The 22,315-nt window shown below is 34.7% G+C and overlaps 3 protein-coding genes and 1 long non-coding RNA gene across 11 annotated transcripts; 2 read left to right on the top strand and 2 right to left on the bottom strand.

Annotated features, from left to right (window-relative positions):
• The first annotated feature begins 3,434 nt into the window (after positions 1 to 3,434).
• On the top strand, positions 3,435 to 8,633 carry LOC129293089 (B3 domain-containing protein At3g19184). 3 transcript variants are annotated; one of them, XM_054930893.1, is made up of 7 exons: positions 3,435 to 3,706; positions 3,789 to 3,887; positions 3,992 to 4,023; positions 4,103 to 4,265; positions 4,389 to 4,595; positions 4,676 to 4,775; positions 8,497 to 8,633. In XM_054930893.1, the coding sequence occupies exons 1-7, from the start codon at positions 3,572 to 3,574 to the stop codon at positions 8,502 to 8,504; spliced, it is 744 nt and encodes a 247-aa protein (XP_054786868.1). In that variant the 5' UTR covers positions 3,435 to 3,571; the 3' UTR covers positions 8,505 to 8,633. The 3 variants fall into 3 exon arrangements, with proteins under 3 accessions (XP_054786868.1, XP_054786866.1, XP_054786867.1); XM_054930891.1 differs by lacking the exon at positions 8,497 to 8,633 and adding an exon at positions 5,748 to 6,085; XM_054930892.1 differs by lacking the exon at positions 8,497 to 8,633 and adding an exon at positions 5,671 to 6,085.
• Positions 4,216 to 11,721, bottom strand: LOC129293090 (uncharacterized). 2 transcript variants are annotated; one of them, XR_008589104.1, is made up of 3 exons: positions 11,300 to 11,721; positions 6,849 to 7,707; positions 4,216 to 4,350 (listed from the first exon to the last, which is right to left on the bottom strand). It is a non-coding gene; the product is annotated as an uncharacterized LOC129293090 (long non-coding RNA). The 2 variants fall into 2 exon arrangements; XR_008589105.1 differs by lacking the exon at positions 4,216 to 4,350 and adding an exon at positions 4,766 to 4,880.
• On the top strand, positions 6,953 to 10,920 carry LOC129293088 (uncharacterized). Its single transcript, XM_054930890.1, has 3 exons — positions 6,953 to 9,294; positions 9,410 to 9,601; positions 10,052 to 10,920. The coding sequence occupies exons 1-3, from the start codon at positions 7,037 to 7,039 to the stop codon at positions 10,635 to 10,637; spliced, it is 3,036 nt and encodes a 1,011-aa protein (XP_054786865.1). The 5' UTR covers positions 6,953 to 7,036; the 3' UTR covers positions 10,638 to 10,920.
• A 667-nt stretch (positions 11,722 to 12,388) lies between the features above and the next one.
• LOC129293048 (uncharacterized) lies at positions 12,389 to 22,315 on the bottom strand. 5 transcript variants are annotated; one of them, XM_054930846.1, is made up of 19 exons: positions 22,160 to 22,315; positions 21,795 to 21,950; positions 20,920 to 21,093; positions 20,330 to 20,511; positions 20,025 to 20,130; positions 19,410 to 19,486; positions 18,352 to 18,439; positions 17,837 to 18,023; positions 17,457 to 17,583; positions 16,715 to 16,795; positions 16,483 to 16,584; positions 16,300 to 16,395; positions 16,013 to 16,087; positions 14,851 to 14,970; positions 14,429 to 14,557; positions 13,597 to 13,674; positions 13,195 to 13,281; positions 12,962 to 13,048; positions 12,389 to 12,739 (listed from the first exon to the last, which is right to left on the bottom strand). In XM_054930846.1, exons 2-19 carry the CDS (start codon positions 21,847 to 21,849, stop codon positions 12,689 to 12,691), a joined length of 1,902 nt encoding a protein of 633 aa, XP_054786821.1. In that variant the 5' UTR covers positions 21,850 to 21,950; positions 22,160 to 22,315; the 3' UTR covers positions 12,389 to 12,688. The 5 variants fall into 5 exon arrangements, with proteins under 5 accessions (XP_054786821.1, XP_054786822.1, XP_054786823.1 ...); XM_054930847.1 differs by having other exon boundaries at positions 21,795 to 21,877; XM_054930848.1 differs by having other exon boundaries at positions 21,795 to 21,917; positions 22,160 to 22,301.

The following is a 22,315-nucleotide window of genomic DNA, read 5'->3' as shown; positions in this document are numbered from 1 at the left end:
TCATTTTTTTTTTATGGCCATATTTGTTATTTCTCACACTACTTGTATCATTACTTGTCATTTTCCATATGCGTATTTAGTAAAGCAATAAGGTTGTGTGATGAGGAGGAGAAGAATTGGAGGATAGAGATGTGGGTGTGGGACGATTTGTTGAGGAACTTGGAAACGCCGGAATACTCGTCGATGATGTTGGGAGAGTCGTCGTCGGGGAATGATGACGTGGGTAATAGCAGAAGAGATTGGAGGAAGAGTACAAGGGGAGACAAATTGGGAGCAAGTGTATCAGGAATCAGGATTACTTTCAAGACATTGTTAGCCTCTTTCAAGTTTCAACTTTCATCCATTGGCAGTGCTCTGCACTTTCTTTTTTCTTGTTCTTTTTGGACTTGTCTCCACTTCTTTTTAATTTCAGATTTTTTTTTTGTGATTTTGTAAAATTAATTAATGTGATGTGTTATGGTGATGAAGATTGGCGTAATCATTATTTGTGAAACATCATGACAAGAATAAAATTTTTAAATAGACTAGATTTGAGGGAGTGAGTAGCGATTAGTTAAATTTAATAGACTGAATCATGGATTTTTTTTATTTTTTATTATCATCCTCAATACAACATTACATTTTATATTTTTCACATTCATTAATATTAAAACTGTTATATACATGTTTGTCAAGGTAATATTTCTATTACTCGAAGGGTTAATTGTCTCTTTTCTTCTTCAATCTATTGCCAGACATGGAATTAGAAACTTTAGAGTAAATTCAAAAAGCTTTGTCCTTTTTCATAATTAATGTTCTCTACCTTTATTTTAAAGGAAAATGATAGAAAAATTTATTTAAATTATGTAAATAATAGATTTATCTCATTAAATAGCATACTTCTCTTAGAGTCTCGTAGAATTTTTTTTATTGTTAGAGAATTAATAAAATGACTAAATTGCCCTTAAATAAAACAAAAATTTCAAGTCTCAGTGCAAAGTTATTTTCACGCGTTCTTGCTTCTACTTCATCTTCTTATTCTCCTCTTCTTTAGTATGTCTCCTTTTCCTCCTTCTCCTTCTCATCTGTCTTATTTATTTTTGAATTTCTGTACGTGGGTGATTTGTTTTGTTGAGTTGTTGTACGTGGGTATATGTAAGCAATCATTCTGCCCTCCTTCTTTTTGGCTGTGTTGTATGTGGGTAAGTTTTTTCTCCTCCTTGAAAATTTTTCCTCTCATATATGATAGTTAAAGTTGATGTGGATTAATGTATGTAAATGATTAAGGTCTTCATTTTTTTCTTTATGATTGAGGTTTTCATTTTCTCTGCTGTACATGGGTATGGATGCTTACTCATAAATAAATGATATATCATTTTCAATTGTGTTATAAATGCATAAACCAAAGTTGTAAATGACCAATACAAAGTTGTGAATATAAGAAGAATAGTTGTTAAATAAATTATAATAGATATGTGATTATGATGTTTGAAAAATAGATATGTTGATGAATGGCTATTTTATTGTTTCGGGTTGGCATGAGAAATGGGTTTTTTTGCTTTCAGTTTTGAAAATAAACTATTTTGTTATTTTCACATAGAGGAACGTTTTGTAAAAAAATATTGAAAGTAAAATATAATATGATGGGAGAGTGTGAGTATAAAAATGATAAGAGAGAGATGACACTAGAAGATTCAGCCCTTCATATATTTTTGTCAAAAGGATTATAAGGTATTTTAATGCAAGTTGTAGATCACGTAACTGATAATAAAACCTTAGATAGTTGTCACTTTTTAAGATTTTTTTTATCATTTAAATTAATAAAACTTGTTATTTCTTGAATTATAGTGGTAATTCCTTTTTGTTGATTTAGTCAATTTATAGAGGGTATTGATAAATTACAATTCCTTGTTGCATTGTTATGAATCTAGGGACAAAAGCTGTTAATATAGGAATAAAAGTTGTAAATAAAAAGTTATAAATTTGTAACACCTGATGCATATCAAGACTTGCATATGTAAAGTTTTGAATGACTATTGAATTGTTGTGAATTTAGAAACAAAAATTGTTAATATATGAACAAATGTTGTGAATGGAAAGTTGTAAATTTTTAACATCTGATATATATTAGGACCTGCATATGTAGAGTTGCGAATGACTATTGAATTGTTGCGAATTTAGAAACAAAAGTTGTTAATATAGGTACAAAAATTGTGAACAAAAAGTTACAAAATTTCAACACCTGATATACATCAGGACCTGCAGATGTAGAGTTGTGAATGATTATTGAATTGTTGTAAATTTAGAAATAAAAATTGTTAATATAAGAACAAAAGTTCTGAATAAAAAGTTATAAATTTTTAACATTTGATACATATCAGGATCTACAAATCATGACTTGCAATAGTTATTAGCTTGTTGCAAATTTAAAAATAAAAGTTGTTAGTATATAAATAAAAGTTGTGAATGAAAAGTTATAATTTTTTTAAAATTTAAATAAAAGGTGAAATTGTCATTTTTGATAATTCTCTAATCCTTTAAGACTCTAGAAAAATTATATGATTTCGTGGTACTAATATATCCTTTTTATAATTTAAATAAATTTTCTATCATTTTTCCTTATTTCAATGCGATTTTTCCAAAGTTATTTCTGAGTTCTAGTCTCAAAAATCGAATAAGTCACAACAAAATACAATGACATATTCATCAAGACATGTTTAATGCTGGGCAAGTTACGTAGCTTGTTTTTATTTTAGTTTGTTTTTCTTTTTGTATTAAAAAAAATAGAATTGTTCAACAAGGCTCACAAATTAAATGTATGAATGTCTAACCTGTCCTACTATCTCAGTTTATATTAAGGGAGAATTACAGTTTACTCCCTTTTAAGAAAATTAATCACAAATCAAGGCCAATAATAAATCCTATTTAAAAAAAATTTATATTTCACATTTTAATAATAAGTTATTTTACATTGATCCTCATTCATAATTAATTCTCCTAAAATGGAGTTAGCTGTAATTGTTCTTTTTAATTTATTGAATGTCGAACGTAGAAAATATTTAGACTTTAGTATGACAATGATTTAAATGAAGATGACTTTAAACAGGTAAGCACAGTATTGTCACGACCAGTTGTATCGGTGACAGCTATATCTCTATTACTTCAAAGAGATGTCGGATTCAACTTGGCGTTCATATATATATATTTGTGTGGATGCGTGAATCTCTCACCAGTGTCAAGTTATTTGGGGAAAAAAGTGTCAAGTCAGGGACAATTTTTGTTTTTGTTTTTTGTTTCTAAGGAAAGAACAGCGCAAAGCTTCTCTTCGAATTTGAATTGAAGGTTCGACAAAAAAAAAAAAAATGGAATTTGAATTGAAGGCTTAGGTAATAATATGGCGCTCACATGGCCCCACTGCCCACCAAGAGAACGAAAAATAAGAAGGGCTCCTTCCACTCACGACGATCATTTCTCTCCCTTTCTTCAATCTGGTGTTCTTCTCATTTCCTCAAAAGTTCTTTAAGTTTATAAATTTCTTCCAGCGGATACATCTGTGAAGAAAAATCTACCCTTTTCTAATTCAAACTCAAAAATGGTGGTTTCTAAGTTGACATACGAGGAATGCAGGCGACAACGGCTAGAAGAAAACAAGAAGAGAATGGAGGAGCTCAACCTCAACAAGCTCGCTAGTGCTTTGAAACCTTTACCCTCACCTAAGCCTTCCCCTGTGGGTATTTCACTCCTTTTCTTCTCTTTTTCGCATCAGAAACTCTCATGAGCTCTGGTCGGTCTGGTTTTTCTTGTCACAGGCGAAGCCCAGGGTGCCACGTCAGCCGCTCAGCCCTTCTTCGGCTCCGGCAAGAAGGTCTAGTCGCGTAGCCAACTTGCCTCCTCCAAACTACAAGGAAGTCAGTCTTCAATCTTCTGCTCTTTCTTTAATGGCTTCGTCTTCGTGCTTTCTCTTTCACTCAGTTTTTTTTTTTTTTATTGGGATTGTTTTTGTTCTTGCAAGGTCCCCATTGAACCTTTGCTGAGACCAAGAAGGTGAGCTCAAGTTTCACACTTGTCACTTTTTTCGCGCTTCTTTTGAGGTAAAAATTTTCATGGGGAAAATGACTTGTAGGTCCTATCAGAAAAGGGACTTGCTAAATCGAGTTTATGCTTCAGATGAAGTTAGGCAATATGCAATTGATAGGGCAGAAGAACTTCTCTCTGGTTTAGATTCCAAATACCCAAGTTTCATCAAGCCTATGCTCCAATCCCATGTCACTGGAGGATTTTGGCTAGTAAGTAAAGGGAAATGAATATTCCATCAAGAGAATCCTCTGTTTTCTTCATTCTTTACTGATGATTTCCATCAACGGTGATTTCCTGAGATAACAAAAAAAAAAAAATGATATTTTGATCAGGGTCTTCCAGTTCATTTCTGCAAAACTCATCTTCCTCACGATGATGAAACAGTAACTCTAATAGATGAGGATGGAAACGAGTCACCCACCAAATACCTTGCTGATAAAACAGGTCTTAGTGGTGGTTGGCGAGGTTTCTCAATTGATCATGAACTAGTTGATGGGGATGCATTGGTGTTTCAACTGATCAAACCCACAAAATTTAAGGTAATCATGAAGTAGACTCATGCCTGCTCTTGATTTCTTGAGATCGTCAAAACTCACAAGTACTTATTTTTCGCTTTTAGGTGTTCATAATTAGAGCATATAAATCAGAAAACAAGGATGAAGAAGATGAAGATTTGGATGGTACACACTTGAACAGGAGCTCCAAAAGAGTCAGAGCAAGTAACTTCCTTTTACAATTTCTATCTCTTATATTATAATTCATATTCAGTGATTCTCTCCAAGCACACAAGCATAAAGCTAGGTCCAAAGATCTGTGAGCAAAACCTGTCATAATTAAAATTACAATTTTTAATCTTCAAACACATTATGTGACATAATGAAGGTTAATCTATTCTAATCTTTGGTTATACAAGATCATATCATAAGCCTTATACTACTCTGTTTTTATTTATAAGAGAAACTATTACTTTTTACTTATTTTTTTATATAAATAAAATCAAATATTTTAATAAGTATTTATTATATATTTCTTAAATCACCTCTCATAATTTATATTAACAAAAAATAATTAATGCATGCTTATATTGATTAACATAGGGCATTTTAGTCCAATTTTTTTATTTTTAGATATAATTATTATGATTAACTAACTTTCTTAAACTGTATAATATAATTTTTTTTTCTTATATATAAAAACAGAGAGACTACATCTCTAGCGCTGTTTAGTATTCTTATGTGGTACATGTATGACAAGGAAATGTACTACTCAATCAATAGACACCTATCATGTTCATCCTATATCACCATTTATACTAACAAGGGAGTATTTAACTAACTAAATTCCCTTAACCATTTCCTAACAATCCCTAATCACCATACTGATGCTCCCTCCTCAAATGGACCTTCGCATTGATATCAATAGTTATATTTTTGATGTAGAAACAGATCATTCAATTGATAGACACCTATTACCATCACTCTATCGCCCTATATAAGTGAGTCTCTAACTAATAACCAATTATCCTTAACCATTACCTGACCACCTCGAATCACCACGTAACATTCACTCAGAGTGCTTAGATCTGATTAATGATGGTTCATAGTTCAAGTGCAGAATATTCTTAATTAACTTATGACGTAATGAGCTTGGGAATTTGAGGCTCTGGTTTTTTCCCCCTTCTCTTTATGAAGGTACAAGGTAGTCCTCGTTGTTGGGTTATAGCTAGAAGAACTTATTTCGGTGCCATGGAAGCTGCAAGGCAACATATCAGAGTTTTTTTTTTGTTCTCTAAAATGTACAAGTGCACTGAGAAGAAGGGGGCTTTTTGAGATTAACTTAGTTTGTATTGTGGTTCCTGCATCTCTTGGTGCTGATTATGAATATGAAGAGGATACATTTTGATTGACATGTATTATTGAGACTCTTTGGAGTTTTACTTATAATGACTTGAGAGACATGTAATTGTTGATCCAACATTTATGAAACTAATGAACTAACAGAAGTGGTGTTTTTCCTGAATTAGATTTTACACCCAGTCCAAAGTATGGATATACGAAAGTGATGTATGTAACAATGTTTTTTGTTTGATTGCAAATTTTTTCATTCTCATAGTTTTTTTTTTTTTTACTCGAATTCATTCTTTTGAATACGTTAAACTACATAATTTTTTCCTTTTGTTTTTTTTAAAGAACCTTTTTAGACTGTGAGAATAAATTATTGACTAATTCATATTTGAGTTGCATTCAGAGCCATGAATGACAAATAAAACTATCTCATTATTATACTTTTGTTTGACTTGTTTACTAATAAACAAATGAAGTTCTCTATTTGGGGGAAAAAAATTCGTTACCTAAGCAAGTATACAATAACCAGGGTAGGTTTTATGTTATAGGAAGCTTAGAAATGAATTATGCTATTTATAACTTATAAATATTATAATTCCTTAAACTTTTTATGTTACATAATACATGATATATGATTATGTAGATTTGAAGCTATAAACTATACAAATAAATCCACGCACATAGTAACTAAAGTAACTATGTTGGCAAAAATATAAAAATAAAGTAACTATGACAAAATGTTTATGATTAATTTATCAAGCGTTACTTTTTTAAAAAAAAAATTCAAAAAATATTTAAAAATTAAAGCTAAATAAATCATTTTACCAAAAAAAAGCTAAATAAATCATTCAACTTGATAATGAAATAATGAGTTTAGCTTCATTTCACAAAGAAAAAGAAAATTTGGAGGAAAATAAATTGAATCGAGAGGATGTTTTGAATTTTTACCGCCAATCTATTACATCCCGCCAATCCACACTGGGCATCCATGCGGACGTGGTTGTGCGAAACGACACAGTTTCATCCTTCTCTTTCCCTTCTGCCTTCCAATCCAGACGCTCTCTTCTCTCTCTTCCCCGCCGGCACCACATTCGATTGAGCGATTCGAAGTCACCGTTCATCAGCCTTTGTCTTCAATGGCGGGAAAGGCCATTGATATAATCACAGGTTACAGTATAACGGAACGCCTGGTTCTCCTCATAGACCTCAACCCACTTCTTCATCTCGAGGATCCCACCCCTTACATCAATTCGCTTCTCACATCAACCAAAATCCTTCTCACCTTCCCTCCTCTCTCGTCCTCTCTCTTTTGCTTTAAGCTGTTCTTTTCCTCACTTTCTCCTCTTCTTTCATCCTCTAAACTCCACCGTTTTGTCCCCAATCCCTCCCTCACTCTCTCATTCAGTGACTCCACCTCCACCCTCCAATCTCTCTCACAAACCCTCACTTCTCTGCCTCATTTTTACAATCCATTGGATCCCTTTCCTCCAAAGGCCTCACATCTTGCAGCATCGGTGCAACAGATTGTACACGACTATGCTTGGGACTCGGTAATGTGTGATCCTGTAACAGATGGTGTCCTGAATTACCCAGTTGTTCGGTCGAATTTGGTTGTTTTGTTTTCGCCTATTTGTAGATCATCGAAGTGTTTATCTGAATTTTTTGATGTGGAGCCAGGTCACGAGTCGTTGAAAAATGTGGGTTCATTTTGTGAGAGATTCTCTGGATTCTTCAGAAGCGTGAGTGGTGCGTTTGGATGTAGAGACATGCATTTTAGTTGGGTTGATCTGAAGTGCGAATCTGAATGCTGTGAGCATAAGAATGAGACCGATGAAATTAAACAAGTTTATAGTTTCTTTAAGAGTGGAATTAGAGCTTTGGGTTGGGGGTTATGTTCTGTCGATTCAGTAATACTTGGTTCCGCTCTTGTTCCTTTTGGTTTAATTTATCCTAAAATTGGAGTTTCATTGAATTCTTTCGATATAAATGATTATTCTAGGAAACTTCATGTGCAATTGAGTCTTCAGATCTTAGATGTAAGTAGGAATCCCATAGAATATAACTGTTGTGATCTTGAGTTGATCAAATTAAGGTTCTTTGGTAAATATGACGATGTTCGGTTTAATCCAGAATTGATGATTCCGCCAAAAGGAGGCTGTGAACAAAAGGGAAACTTTTGGAAGCTATTTGGTAATGGAATCACAAAATTTAACATTAAGGCTGTACAGAGGAATGATGCTTTTGTGAAAGTAAGGGATCGCATATCTGATTCTGTTCTTGTACGAGAAGTATTTGGTGAATCTAAGAAAAAGAGGAAGGGAATTTCAAATGAATTCTTCGCAGACAGGGTTCTTGAAATTCTTGCAATTGAATTTGATCTCAAGTGGCAGAGAAACTCTGTACCCATTTGGCAAATGCTCTTGAGTTTTCTTTATAACGAAGGTTACTTGGCTTTGGTGTCCATTTCCAATGGCGATGGTGATTCACATATAGGCTTTCTTAGGCCTTTCACAGTATCTTCTGCTCTCTTATCTCTATTAGATGATCCAGATATGGTTCTTGATTTTGATGGGGACAATATGGCTCAATATTTCAGGACACTGAGTTCCGATGTTTGCCAGCCTGGTACCAACTTCAAAAAGCGCAAGAAACCTTTTGGTTCTCAAGACCAGAAGATTGGTGCAGTGATTGAGGGCCATCAGAAGAAGAACACAATGGATAGGAAAAACCTTCAAAACCTCACATGGAGCGCCTTCTGGAAAGCGGCATATGATCAATTTGACATGGACTTGCATGAGGTTTACCATGCCATGGAACGTAACAAATCAAAAAAGTTGAAGTTTTTGAAATGCTGGATGAAACAGATGAAGAAACCTGACTGTCATGATCTAATTGTGCCTGAATCATCCCAGCCAAATCAACTAATTCCAGAAGACATCAACAATAGACTGACCGGATCACTCCGAGATGGTGCACTGCCAATCTCCTCATCTGCCTCAGCAGGTGAGAACACCGTGACTGAGGCTTCAGGAGTACAGGCTGGTGCTGTGCTTGATACTGGGTCAGAAACATCTGAAGCATTTTTCAGTACACTTTCCAACAAGATCCATCAGGGACTTGAATGCGAAGAAGTAGACCTGCAGGCTTTGGCTGAGCGACTTGTGAACTCATCTATCTACTGGCTATCAAAGAAGTTTGACAGAGAAACCATTTCTGAAAGTCAAAATTCTTCAAAACGTAATGATTCTCATGGTAGTATGATTGCAGCTGAACTTAGCAAACTTTTACTGATTGAGCCAAAGGAGTTAGTCACAAGGCATAAAAGCAGAAATCCATTCTCTCAAGCATCTGAGCCAGGACCTACTTCACTCATCACAGAACAAGTAGTTAGAGAGTATCCTTTGAGAACATTTTGTGTAATTTGTGCATGTATTTAATATTTCGTTGTTCTAATTGGTAGCATAGTTTTGGCTTCTCCTGTTTCGACGTTTTACCTTAATGAGCACAAGAAATGAACTACAGATTTTGTTTCGGATGGAAATCTTACAATCCGATGTTGGAAGTGGAGTTCAAGAGTCTAACAAACAGAAGATGGCGAAGCAAATTTGCCTTCTTCTGGAGAATATTCAGTGTCATATGGAAGGGGGATTTTTTGGCGCTTGGAACCTTGATAATTATGTGGCAAAGATCATAAAAAGCAGGTACGTGTTTATATCCCAAGGTTGATAGATTTTATGGATGTCCATTCATCCTTTTTCATAAAGTAACTCAGTATTTCTTAATGCAATGACAAAAAGATTTGTTTCTCTTTGGAGTTAGAGGCATAGCTCAGGCTACTATCATTTTGTGCATTCATTCTAAAATATACCATCTGTGGTGTGTGCTCTGCTATTGGCCGAAATATGTTCACCAGCGAATGAATCTGTGTGAAGTGTTGCTCCTACCTAAAACTTGACTATAATATGATAAACTAGTGCGGAATATCTTTTATCTTGTCACAAATTGTCTTTAAATCTCCCTCAATGTTGCAAGTAAACTTCCCTTGTTTTCCAAATAAGAAAAAACTTGGGAACAATGAAAGTCAGTTGAAATTACATTAAGAGATGAAGAAAAAATTTAGACTAGCGATATTGAAGACTTTGAAATTTCAGGTATTCTCATTCCCTTGGAGATTTGGTTCATAAAATCTATGACAAAATGGACCTATTGCTGTTTGCCGAAGAGGATGAAACCCCTAATCATTTGCTCATCAGTGAAGACAGCAACAAATCATGGAATGGAAATGTCGACAGAGATGAGATGGGTGAAAATAATGTAAGTAGTAGTGGTCCTGTATCATCAGAAAATGAACCCTTTCAGCTCCTCAAGAATGCAGAAGGAAGCCTTGAAAGAAATAAACAATGGGAGGATCACGATCCAAAGTTAGTAGAAGCCAGGAAGAAGAGAGAAAGGGCAAGGAGATTTTCATCTTTCACAAGTTGCATCCCTGATTTGCAGAAACTTTGGGCCCCAAAGCAGAAGGCTGTGAAACTCAACTCAGATTCTCTTAGAAAGCTGCCAACAAGGAAGAAGAGGGAGAGGGCAAGCTGTGACAAAGTATGCGAGACCCCATTGACAGGAAACAAACGTTCATGTTCGTGGACAAGCAAGGTGGATGATGACCATTACCGGGTTGATGGCAGTCAAACAAGTACTTCAGTTTCCAAGGCTTTATTTCAAGATGACCAATTCGTGTGAGTAAATTATGTTCAACTCTTACGGAACAACTGTATATGCCAACATGTAGTGCAGGGTGACATGGTTACTTCAGAGCTCAACCTCAAACGTTGGATGTAAGTGTCTGAGATGAGTACTAGAATTATATCCCTACTAAAAGCTGTACTGCATGTATACCAACATATGATTATTTAACTCGCCACGTGATGTCTTGCTACTGAATAAATGTCTCATTTGTGTAGGCCGGTGTATTTGGCCGTTAAAGAAATGGATATAATTGAAGAAAGAATTGAGTCCCCTGCTACATCTGACTTTAAGGTAGAAAAAAAATGAATTTGTATTTTTATGTCTTAAAACGAGGGTAGAAATAACATATTCAGATGCAAATGCACCATCAGGTTATCTCTGTGAGTAATTGATCAGGATCGACGGAGAATCTCGAGTGTTTTTTGTTAAAAAAAAAATATATCAAGGGTTCAAATTCTGGATTAGTTCCCATATTCTATTCCATTCCTTATTGCTTGAGTTAACCTCAAGGGGTTATTTGGAGCATTTTTTGGACAGACTCTCTAGCGTCTTTTCAAAACTTACGGCATGGAATTGTTAAGCGAAGCATCAGTTAATTTAGATCTCATGAATTATCCCCATGTAAAGTATGGAGAGAGAAAGGGAATAAAACTCACCTTGTGAGACCTTAGGAAGAACTAGTCTGGCTTGTCTTTCTCTTTTCTCTAATCAGGTGGAATATGATTCAGAGGATCCCAATTCTTAGGCCATCCTCATTCACCCATTCCCTAATATTAAAGCGTTAAGGAACAACACTGATGTTTCATGATCATTACCATATTCAGAACTGTCTGAGCGGTGAGTATGAAGCTCAGGAAAGCTTACGCTGACTGGGGGAAATCTAGATTGACATGCAAGCCGTTCGATGATTTCTGAAAGGAATGGTTTCTTCAACGTCACTATCCGAAGCTGTGTGAAAAATTTCTATCATGACGCTCAGCTTGTTTCCGAGACCATGGCTGATCAGGCAAAAGAAAAAAAAAATAATTTGGGGACTCAATAGAAGACAAAGTTTGGTGGCGCATTTGGCCTTGATAGTGCTTTGCGTCAAGAATCAATTTTTTGAGGTTTAATCAATTTTCAAAACAAAATTTGCCAAACAGCATAATGATGACATAATCAATTAAACATGCTGAAATTAATTTTTTTGTTAATCTATTCATACCTGCTTCTGGTTTTCATTTTACCATGTTAATAATAAATAATTTGTAAATAATTCATAATTGTGTTAAATAAAATTTAACAAATTTATTAATATTAAATGCAACTTTATTAATAATTTAATTTAAAAAAGAAACGTATTTTATGATAATTTGCACAGTTAAAATCAATCTCAATATTCAAATAGGTTACATTATAACATAATCAATTCTGATTAAAATCTACCACTTAATCAATTATTTTTATAATCTATTATATCCAACTGAAATCCAAACGAAGTCATAGTCATACCTTTCCTTGCTTCCTGAAGGCCATGTGCAGTCCCAAAAGTAGGGATAGTAAACTAGTTTCTATTTTTAGATTACAATTGATGGTAATTCCAAGGGTAAATGAAGACATGGACCTCTTCCTTTAAAGGACGAGGTCTACCTTAATTCTAGTCAGCCCAAACCGAACTCACTTGAACATCTCTCTCTCTCTCTCTCTCTCTCTATATATATATATATATATATCAAAATGGATGCTTCATAATTTGTCCGAGTGCATGGGAAGGAATACCATTGTGTCTTGTCTGATATAAAAGCAAACTTGGTTAACTGAGTTCTTTACATAACATTTATTTATTATTATTTATCACACAACCTCATCGTAAGTTCAAAAGAAAGGATAGGATATATTATACTAGAGCTGAATAATTTGAAAGAGCAGAACCAATCTTCATTACAGTTCAGTAGCATATTTGAAGAAGAGCTGCAAAGTTGGAGGGCGCTGATTTTCATTCCACCTCCTTCAGTTCACAATTCTATATTTGAAATCGATGAAACAAGAGTATGATCCCTGTAGAGTCATAATTTGGCCACTTGATGATGGAAGGATGGGTCAAGACAGACAACAACCTGGAGAGGATTTATTTGATTAGATAAAAGCATCTAAGGCTAGATTGTCTAGAAGCAGCAGTGCAGTACGTACTGGGAGTAATTACAGGACAAAACATTTTTTTATGAAAACACACTTAAAGTGCTGAGATATAATAAATATCCATTCATATGGTTTTCATGGGAGAACTTGACTGTAAAAACGTACGAAAGCAAAATTTAATTTCATTAGAAAGTAAATACCTTCCCAACACTTTGACCTGAATGGAGATACTCAACTGCATCCGCAACAGATTGTAGGCCTACAAATTTCTTTGGATCTATAGCAACCTATGCGCACAAACCAGAAGTAAATAGCAGCGAGCTTCAGAAGCACGGAAAATTAGAGGGATAGTACTTGTAAACTTAAGATGCACTGCAAATAGTAAAGAATGATCACACAATGACACACAGAAATGGAATACACATTGCATTACCTTTAGCTTGCCCATGGAGTACAGATCAAACAGTCTATCAAGATGTTGTCGCCACAAATGACTATATTGCACCAGGAAAAAGCCAGTCTGAAAATGTTGGAATCGTTATGGAAATCCATTGGTAAGCCAATTGTGGGATTTCGAACTTATTCACTTTAGAGGAAAATAAGAGAATAATCATCAACTTATTTGCCAACGTTTTTCAAATTACTCAAATCAGGGGATATAGAACAATCATAAGTGGGATAGTTCACTAACATTGAAAGGTTAAAAAATTGGAAAGCAATGCTGATTATGAATGTTATTTTAAAAAAAAAATTATCAAGGAAAGGAAATAAGAACTTAGAAAGAAGAATAAAATAAAATCAGCCTACTGGAATACAACTCAATGTGTACACATACCACAGTCTGGCTCTTTGCTAAGATCTTCTCACATAGTCCTGGATAATTTGATGGTTTCCAGCCATGCTCTCCTTGATACTGATATAAATAAAACAATGAAGAAAGAAGGTTGTCCATTCAGATCTGTAAAATGTAATATAGACACATTTTATAAAACATAGAGCACATCAGCACAGAAACAACTTGTTACAATTTATAACCTAGTGTCTCCCTCTGAAAGACTACAATTGGGTGATGACTTCATACACTCTGTTGATTGATTGAGTGGATGAATGTGAAGCAAATTCTTATATTATCCAACCAGACCAAAAGCTTATTAACATCTCTTCTAAATCCCAAGTTATTGAAGTTGCCCCAAATTACATACCCTACTTTCAAACTAACAATTGCATTATTAAATAATAAAACACATAATAAAAATATCTTTTCATACTGAAATGCATAATATAGCTTCTTAAATTTATGCCAACTGTTTAAAAGATATATTCCATCTTTCATTATAACCTGATGATTTGAGTGAGAAAATTCTATAAAAAGTTTGAAATTTTGATATGATATCCATGCACTACACAAGTTCTAAATTTTAACCCAGAGGGACTGCATGTGTCACTAGCCAGTACTACTTCATATAAAGGACTGCACGAGCAACACTAGATGTCAAATATAATCTTAAAGTAAACCAGTACAGCATGACAAACTCGGGCATTAAGATAATAATATACATCATCTGGAAGACAAAAGGGTAGACTTCCAAGAAAAATATTGCAAGGAACATATATAACAGTTACACGAGAATTTGCAAGGGTGGGGAAAGGAGAGAATATCAAAGAACCTGAGAAATCATTCCAATCACAATGAGTCGTCCATAGATGGCTAAAGCATTCAAGCACAAGTTGAACATGGCACCACCAACAGACTCATAGATGATGTCAAAGCCTTCTGGGAACTCTTTCCTCAGAACCTGAATAAACAAAGCCACAAATATTCAATTAGTTAGAGCTTCGGGGCAGTTAAGATATCAATTTTTTTTTCTTTTTCCGCGGGGGGTGGGGGTGGTTTTAAAACACACATATCTTGGACAATGTGTGAAAAATCTATTTCAATGTTAGCAATATCATTTCACATAAATAGATTCATCTTTCAAAATTCAAATGTGCCATCAAATCATCAAGCAAACCATAAAAGCAACCGGATATTGTTAAAAGAACTAATGTATAGAAGGAAAAAAGTAAAGTCAGAGGACTCGAGATATACGGTTTTAATATCTTCATTTTTATAGTCTATGACTCTGTCAACTCCCAATCCTTTTAGAAGCTTGGCTTTTGCCCCTCCTCCACAAGTTGCAACCACTTTATTTCCTCCTAATTTTGCAAGCTGCATGGAGTCCAAATTACTGAGAGGACATTGCATATTGTGTGCAGAAAAATCAAGTACAAAAATTAGACTGCAATATCTCAACAAAAGAAAATCTCAAACTAACTTGGTAATAGATATAAACTGATCGGAACAAATTTACTTATTTCTTCTATCTTTTAATGTTCCTATAACACAAAACAGTATCTACATCTAAGTTTATCTATGAAGTTATGAAGCACGGACATTTCTGTCCTGAGGCATGTTTACCACTAACACTGCCATGACACACCAAATCACCAATAACATGAGTGCATATGAGTTAGAATAATAATAAAAAATAGTTCAGACATGCACTAAACATGGCTTGAAGAAATCAATCCAAAAAAGGGGCACTAGAAACTCCATCTTGATGATATAAAACAAGTTCTATGTTCTTTTTTCACAGGGAAAAATAGTGTAAGAATACCCAACGTCGACGATGCCCATTGAATTTTTATTTGTACATGTTTCATAGCTGTGAAGCATTGAACTAATGAATTATTTAAAAGAAGTCCAGCCTCTCTTGCTGTTTAATTTCTTTGTGTCGTGTCCTCTCTATTTCCTAGACATAGAAAGGACTCCATATTTAGTTCTGAGAAGTGAAGAAACTTACTGGAAAAGGAAGAACATATACACCACGACTCATACAATAATTACAAAAACAACCACAAATTTCTTAAGATAGTGGTCATACATCTTTAGATTCAATGAACCGAGGAAAAATGTTCAAGGGTTGAATAAATATAGTCTGAAGAACATGTGCGTGAAAAGAAGAAAAAGCACAAAACTCAAAGCAATAAATATCTCTGGTCTATACACCAAAGGAAAATGCATTTTCCAGAAATGTGAATTATGGTAGTATAATGTGTAGGATGGGAAGTAACGTGATGTGAATGAATGTTGTCTGAGTTGTGTAAAATATAAAAACCTAGGCTCTGCCATCCACTACATAATATGAAACAGTATAAATGAACACAAACACACATTTGAGAGAAGCAAACGGTAATAAATTTATGCGCACCTGAACTGCAAATTGTCCAGTTCCTCCAGCAGCAGCAGTGACAAGGACTATCTTTCCAGAATCCATTTGTCCTGCCTATTTAATGCACAAGAAGAGAAAACCTTTATTAGGTCAAGCCAATTCAGTGGCAGAATGACTCAAGGCGTTAAACTAATTAGAAGCTGCACAAAAGGTAGTGAATCGTAAGAGTTCTTGAATGTACATAATGTAATATATCAGGCATTAAACTAATTATGGTACATTGCATAACATCTTAGAAGCATGAAGATGAGCTTAAATTAGTAAACCTTTTCAAGAGCGATTGAAGCAGTTAGTCCTGAAGTAAGCATGGCAATAACTTCTGGATCTGGTCTAGCAACTGGAAGGGCATGTTTTGAAGGAATCTAGGCCAAACAAACAAGGTAAACATAAATTGCCTCACTATTATCAACTTTATGATCAAACCAGGACAAAATGTTAAGCAATCTCACCATTATAAATTCAGAATACCCTCCATAAGTCATGAGCGCACAGGGCATGCCAACTTTTAAGTCAGTAACAGAATCCCCAACAGCTGCAATTATTCCTACAGCCTAAAGTATTGTGCAAAACAAGGAAACCAAAGTGCACATGATATGCACAAGTGCATATTAATACATGACAAGAAAAACATCGAATTGCACACATCATATCAAGAAATATATGGTTGGAATAATATCTAACCTCAAATCCAGCATCAAATGGAAGACGAGAAGCAATATCTTTGTCCTTGCCACTAAAATAGTGGCCTGAACTGAAATTCACCTGTCATAACTTGCTTTTGTTAGAATTCAAGGTAAAAATGCTTGTTCTTCTAGATGAAAAAAGGGTTCAGCAAACAAAGAACTCAAGAAAAGGGAAGAGAATCTAGATTTTTTTTTTTTGGTGGGGAGATATATGAAAAGGTTCAAAAAAATATCAATATCTAGACACTTGCTAATAACTAATATTCGAAACAGGGGACCTGAATCATCAATCTCCACATGTTTAAAACCATGATAAGGCCATCAGAAATTATAAGCCAGCAACTTTCATTCTAGAAATGCATGCCACTATTATTTTGTTACATCTATGAATCCAGGATATCAAGACCTTTGATAAAGGTCAATGGGTTCCTCAGAGCAAATTATTTGAAGTGCCATTGTCTCAAAACACAAGCTTGCGTATAAACTTACGCAGCTAATTGAAGTACACCAAATCAGGATTCTTTGAGTTTATGACAGGTATAAAATCTCATCTACATGTTACAATCTGATGCATCGCCTTGAATAATCACATCATTTCCAACCAGAACATTGCTCAGTGCTCACAACCATTCATTATCTGGTGCTGTTAATAGTATGTGCACATGAGAGAGAGTGTGCAGAAGGCAAAAACAATATACATTTTTGCAAAGTAGTCCTCTGAGAAAGATACAGTGACTTACATCACTAGCATTTACACCAGCATAAATCAATTTTACAAGAACATGATGTGGTTTGACAGGTAATCTCAGTGGTGTTCTCACGACACTGGTAGCATTCCTAAAGTTGTGAGTCAAGGTGTGGACAACTCTGCAAAGAATAAGCAACTAACCAAAGTCGTTAAATAATCCATCTTGTGATCAAGAAAATTATGAGGTCAAACTCAAAATATAATTCCGCCTTTTCCTCAGTAACACTAATACATTAGAAAAGACACTTTAAACTATTAAAAAAAAAGCATATATGGAGCATAGGCTGAAGAATATAAATCATTCAGGATCCATAAATATATATGTGCATGTATGGTCACAGTAGAAGCGAAAGAAAGCTTTGATATACACACATTTTCTCAAAATTCTCAGGAAGTTTAATTGGTGGAGCTTTGAACTCAGATCTTCTCCTAAAACTTGATGAGGGTATCAAGTACTTCTTTTCTTCTGATGGTGTGGGCCAGTACTCAAATCCACGGCGATTTGTAATCCACAAGCATGAACCAGCTTTGCTCTCATCAATAATAAGCTCAAAAGCACCTTGAGAGGTTAAACTATTTAGATAAAATATAACAATAAAAACCCTGAAATAGTCACCGATAATTTAATTTGGGGGCTTTCCCATATTAAAGAAACTATCATTAGAAACATAGTCTTCAATCAAGGATGACGTTACACCTAAGCATATTATAGTATTTTAGAAGATGCGCACACACTCACAGAAAACCAATCAACAAGCTCTGTGTGTATGAAGCAAATGTCTACTAAGGATAGAGATTTGGCAAGCTACAGTGTGCAGACATTTGTGGCCACCATCATTTGTCCAAGGTATCTAAGAGAACCAAAAAAAAAAAAAAAAAGAACATACCTTTCACAACCATGTCCATAGGAACAAAACCCCCCATCAAACCAACAAATTTAGAACCCACCTTTTCGCCCATATCAGTTTGAACAAACTGCAAAAGTTATAGGAAGTCATTTTTAAAACAATTACAATGAATCTTCTAATAAAATCAAAATATAAATTATTAATTTCAGACGATAAAATTTCAAATGCCTCAAACTAAAAGAGTATAAAAAAGAAGTCATCATATAAAAGCTTTTACTGCTTAAATTAAATATCAGCCTTGATTGTACTGCCTCCTACCACCGGTGATAAAGGGTTCTGTATGCATATGGGGAAACAGGAAATGTTCTAACAATGATATGGCCCCCTGGAAAACAGTTTGATCAATCTCTCTACTCTAGAACTTAGTGTGCCTAACTGAAACTCCTGACCCTTTAACTGAGCTAACCAGTGATTAATATAATCCAAGATAAAAGAAGCATGGAAAAACCATATTCATTGCAACCATCAAAACAGCGATAAATCAAAATAATCAAAATATCAAAATACTGAAAATATTTAAGTTAGAGGGAAGTAACAAAATAATCAAATTGCCATCTGCTTGACATGTCTCAAGAAGACAAAGAACCTATTTCATTGCAACCATCAAAACAGCGATAAATCAAAGAGAATTTTTCATTATAAATTGAAGAACATTATCTAAAGGTAAACTAGCAACATACCCTAAAAGCCAACGATATAAGAAAGGCTCAAAAGTTAAAACAGAGCATGGTAACAGAAGCCTACAAAGCCTATTAACATAGTAGAGTTTGTTGAATCTCTTAGAAATTTTTCCTTGAAAAATCCATGTCTTGAGCACCAAAGGGAAGCTATATACGCAATTATATCAATAACACAATTAATAAAAATAGCACCAGATACCATAGTTTTATCAAGAAGAAAAATATGCGCTTAAGATGTGCCTAAACCATTATATACAGAAATTAATTTTAAGAGTTCTGGGCAAAATGCTAAAATTCCAGATATTAAAAATCATATAGTTTGACTATAAGCATTTACTCTTCAAACACAACTCTGACCTCAGGGCAAAGCACGTTGACACGAATTCCTTGGCGTTTGTACAAACGAAGTGATCTAGAAAACATGACAACACCACCTGCAGAATGGACTTTTGCTTCAGGAAGCAATAATACACTAATCTAGGCAAAATCTCAGAGAAAAAGATGTAAAAGCCATTATTTGACCCTCAGCTAACAACATAAACTTCATATTAAGAGGTCTTTCAACTAGGCTTGTCAAAACTAGTTGTCCATCTGGCCAGGTCTCCCTCATTTTTACGATTAAATTTGAAAAGTAAGAGACATACAAATCTTTTACATGACAATTTTAGTAAATGATGCATTATGCAGAAGCCATTTTATATTAACAAGTCCCATGAATTTTATTTGGAGAACTCAACAATCAACAGTGATATAATACCCACATTAAAGTTTGTTCTAGCTCGTGTTGTTATAAAATCACCAATCACAAAAGCCATTAAAGCCATTCTTGGCTCCTACCTGATGGTTTGACTAATAACGGTTGGAATTGTTGATCAGATCCTTAGGCTCCTTTTTGTGAGTATATTTAGTTTTCCAATTTCAACAAGAAGTTCTTGATGAGTAAATCTCATTAAAGTTGGTAAAGTGGCAAACCTTTGGAGGCAGAATAGATAGGCTCATTGTACATTGGATAAAGACCAGAAGCAGATCCCATATTGATGATCACGCCAGGCCTTTTGGCAGCTTCCATGGTTCTAATCTATCAAACATCAAGTAGTTAGTGTCATTTATAGTCAATGGCTTTAACCTTTTTTCACTCGTTTAAGAAATAAATAGCATAGTTATGCATGCAGTTCATAATTTTCCACCTTCACGTTGAACTGAGTTTTGTTTTGGCAGATTTAAGCAAAATTATAATTAGAATTAGAGGATAAAGTAAAACCAAGCCTCAAGCTTACTGCAAGGCGAGTGCAATCAATAACAGCATTCAAATTCACATTAATAGTGTATCTCCATGAGTGAGAGCCATCTGTCTTATCCTTGCTAAATGGTACAGGATTACCGATCCCTGCACTGTTGATACAAATGTCCAGTCCACCATATGTCAATGAATGTTTCTCAAATGCAGCAGCAATATCCCCTGATGTTAATCATAAATTAAAATTTTTGCAAACAATCAGAAATAAAAAAGACAAAATGACATGTGATTGACATTTTATGGCATGTATAAAAATGATACGACTTGATGATAGTTGGAAAATGATGAAAGTAAAAATAAGCCCTCCAGATTATGAAATTCATTGCTTTTTCTTCCATGTGAATATATGGCTATCCTCCCCTTATATGATGCTGTTTTATCACGGATTGGTAATACTAAACCTGAAATTGAAAGCAAAAGCAGGCTGGATGATCATCCTTAAAAAAAGAACTTTAAGTGACCAAGCCTAACTTCCAGCATTGTGGACAAAGGGAAGAGAATAGTTTAACTTTGGATAAAACTGATTCTTTTTGTATGGTAAGTAATGCTCATAGATAACTGTTAACTTACTTGAGTTAGACACATCACATTTCACGAAAATAGCAGATGGATGTTCTAACTTGGAATGAAACTTCGTGTTAATTTTCTCGACAAGGGATGCAACTTCCCTTCCCTTTTCTTCAGAGTAATCAACAACTGTGACAAATATACCCTTCTCTGCAAGAGCTAAGGAAAGACTTTTACCTGTATATAAACCAAAGGAAGAAGAAATCCAGTTTACGCATAAATTGTTTTATCTAAATCATAGATATGATATTTAAATCCAATAACTGCATCAAGTGATTGCTAATGTGATGTTCCAATTTCTATGAAACAGAAATAGCGGCTAAGTTAAAATATTCTCCCTAGATAGAACGGTAAATCAGTGTATATTATCTTTCATAAGTCTATTATAGTAGCCGTAAGACCACAATCAAAGCTTCAAAACCAATCCTCCCCTTAGCTACATAGTCGTTGGCTTCCTTCTGTTCTTGTTACTTATCATCCAATTAGTCCCTATACTGATCATTAACACCTTGAACATTTCATTGTCTGTTAGTCGAAGCCCAAACATCCCAGTGAAGAAGAAGAAAGACATCATGGAATTGGGAATGGATACTCCAGTTACCAATAATAATCTGAACACCGAACACGTTCACAGTCATATACACTTAAATCTAGCTATATTGATGACCCCATAGTTTAACCATTAAACTCATCCTTTCGAGCTGAAACATTAACAAAAGCACCAAACTTCCGCACAAACGGTCACCAAACAAGTTTTAAATCACCAATATATTTATTTCATAAATCCAAAGAAGAAAACACACGCATATATAAAATCATGAAAAATCGAAGTATCATAGAATCCAGGAAGAATCAATCGGCCGTCTTTTGTATGTTACCGATTCCAGAGGCACCTCCAGTGACCAGTGCCGACAAACCCGGTTTGAGCTCCATGAACGAGCTTGGATTGTTGCGTCAACAGCTACAAGGATGAAGAACAGAAGGAAGATGAGTCGGCAGGCCTAGAGAAGTAAATGACTGTGGGGTGACGTAACCTATATAAAGTAGGATAAAAGTTAATTCATGCTAATAAATTACACAATTCACTCCTGAATCCTCATTCTTCGAACTGGATAAAATTCATTTCTCATTTTCACAACTCCAGATATGTCCAAGGACGCCCATTTAATTGATGTAAGTTTTCGTTATGACTTATGATCCTGTTCGAATGGATTAGTATGCGCGAGTGAGAAAGGGATATTACCTGTGACGTCTGTGAGCTCTAAGTACCTCCGGAGCCCAGAGGCCTTGATATTCCCGCTCGTGTCCAGCCGAAAGAGAAATTTGTAAGTACTCTCCAACAAGCCCTTGCAACGGTAATCTACCGCAGGGATGCAACGAAGGCATGCTTGCGTGGTTT

Source organism: Prosopis cineraria, unplaced genomic scaffold (genome assembly GCF_029017545.1).
Source record: "Prosopis cineraria cultivar Desert tree isolate PC_DT_omini unplaced genomic scaffold, ASM2901754v1 PC14, whole genome shotgun sequence".
NCBI lineage: Eukaryota > Viridiplantae > Streptophyta > Magnoliopsida > Fabales > Fabaceae > Prosopis > Prosopis cineraria.
This window is presented reverse-complemented; position numbering and strand designations above follow the sequence as displayed.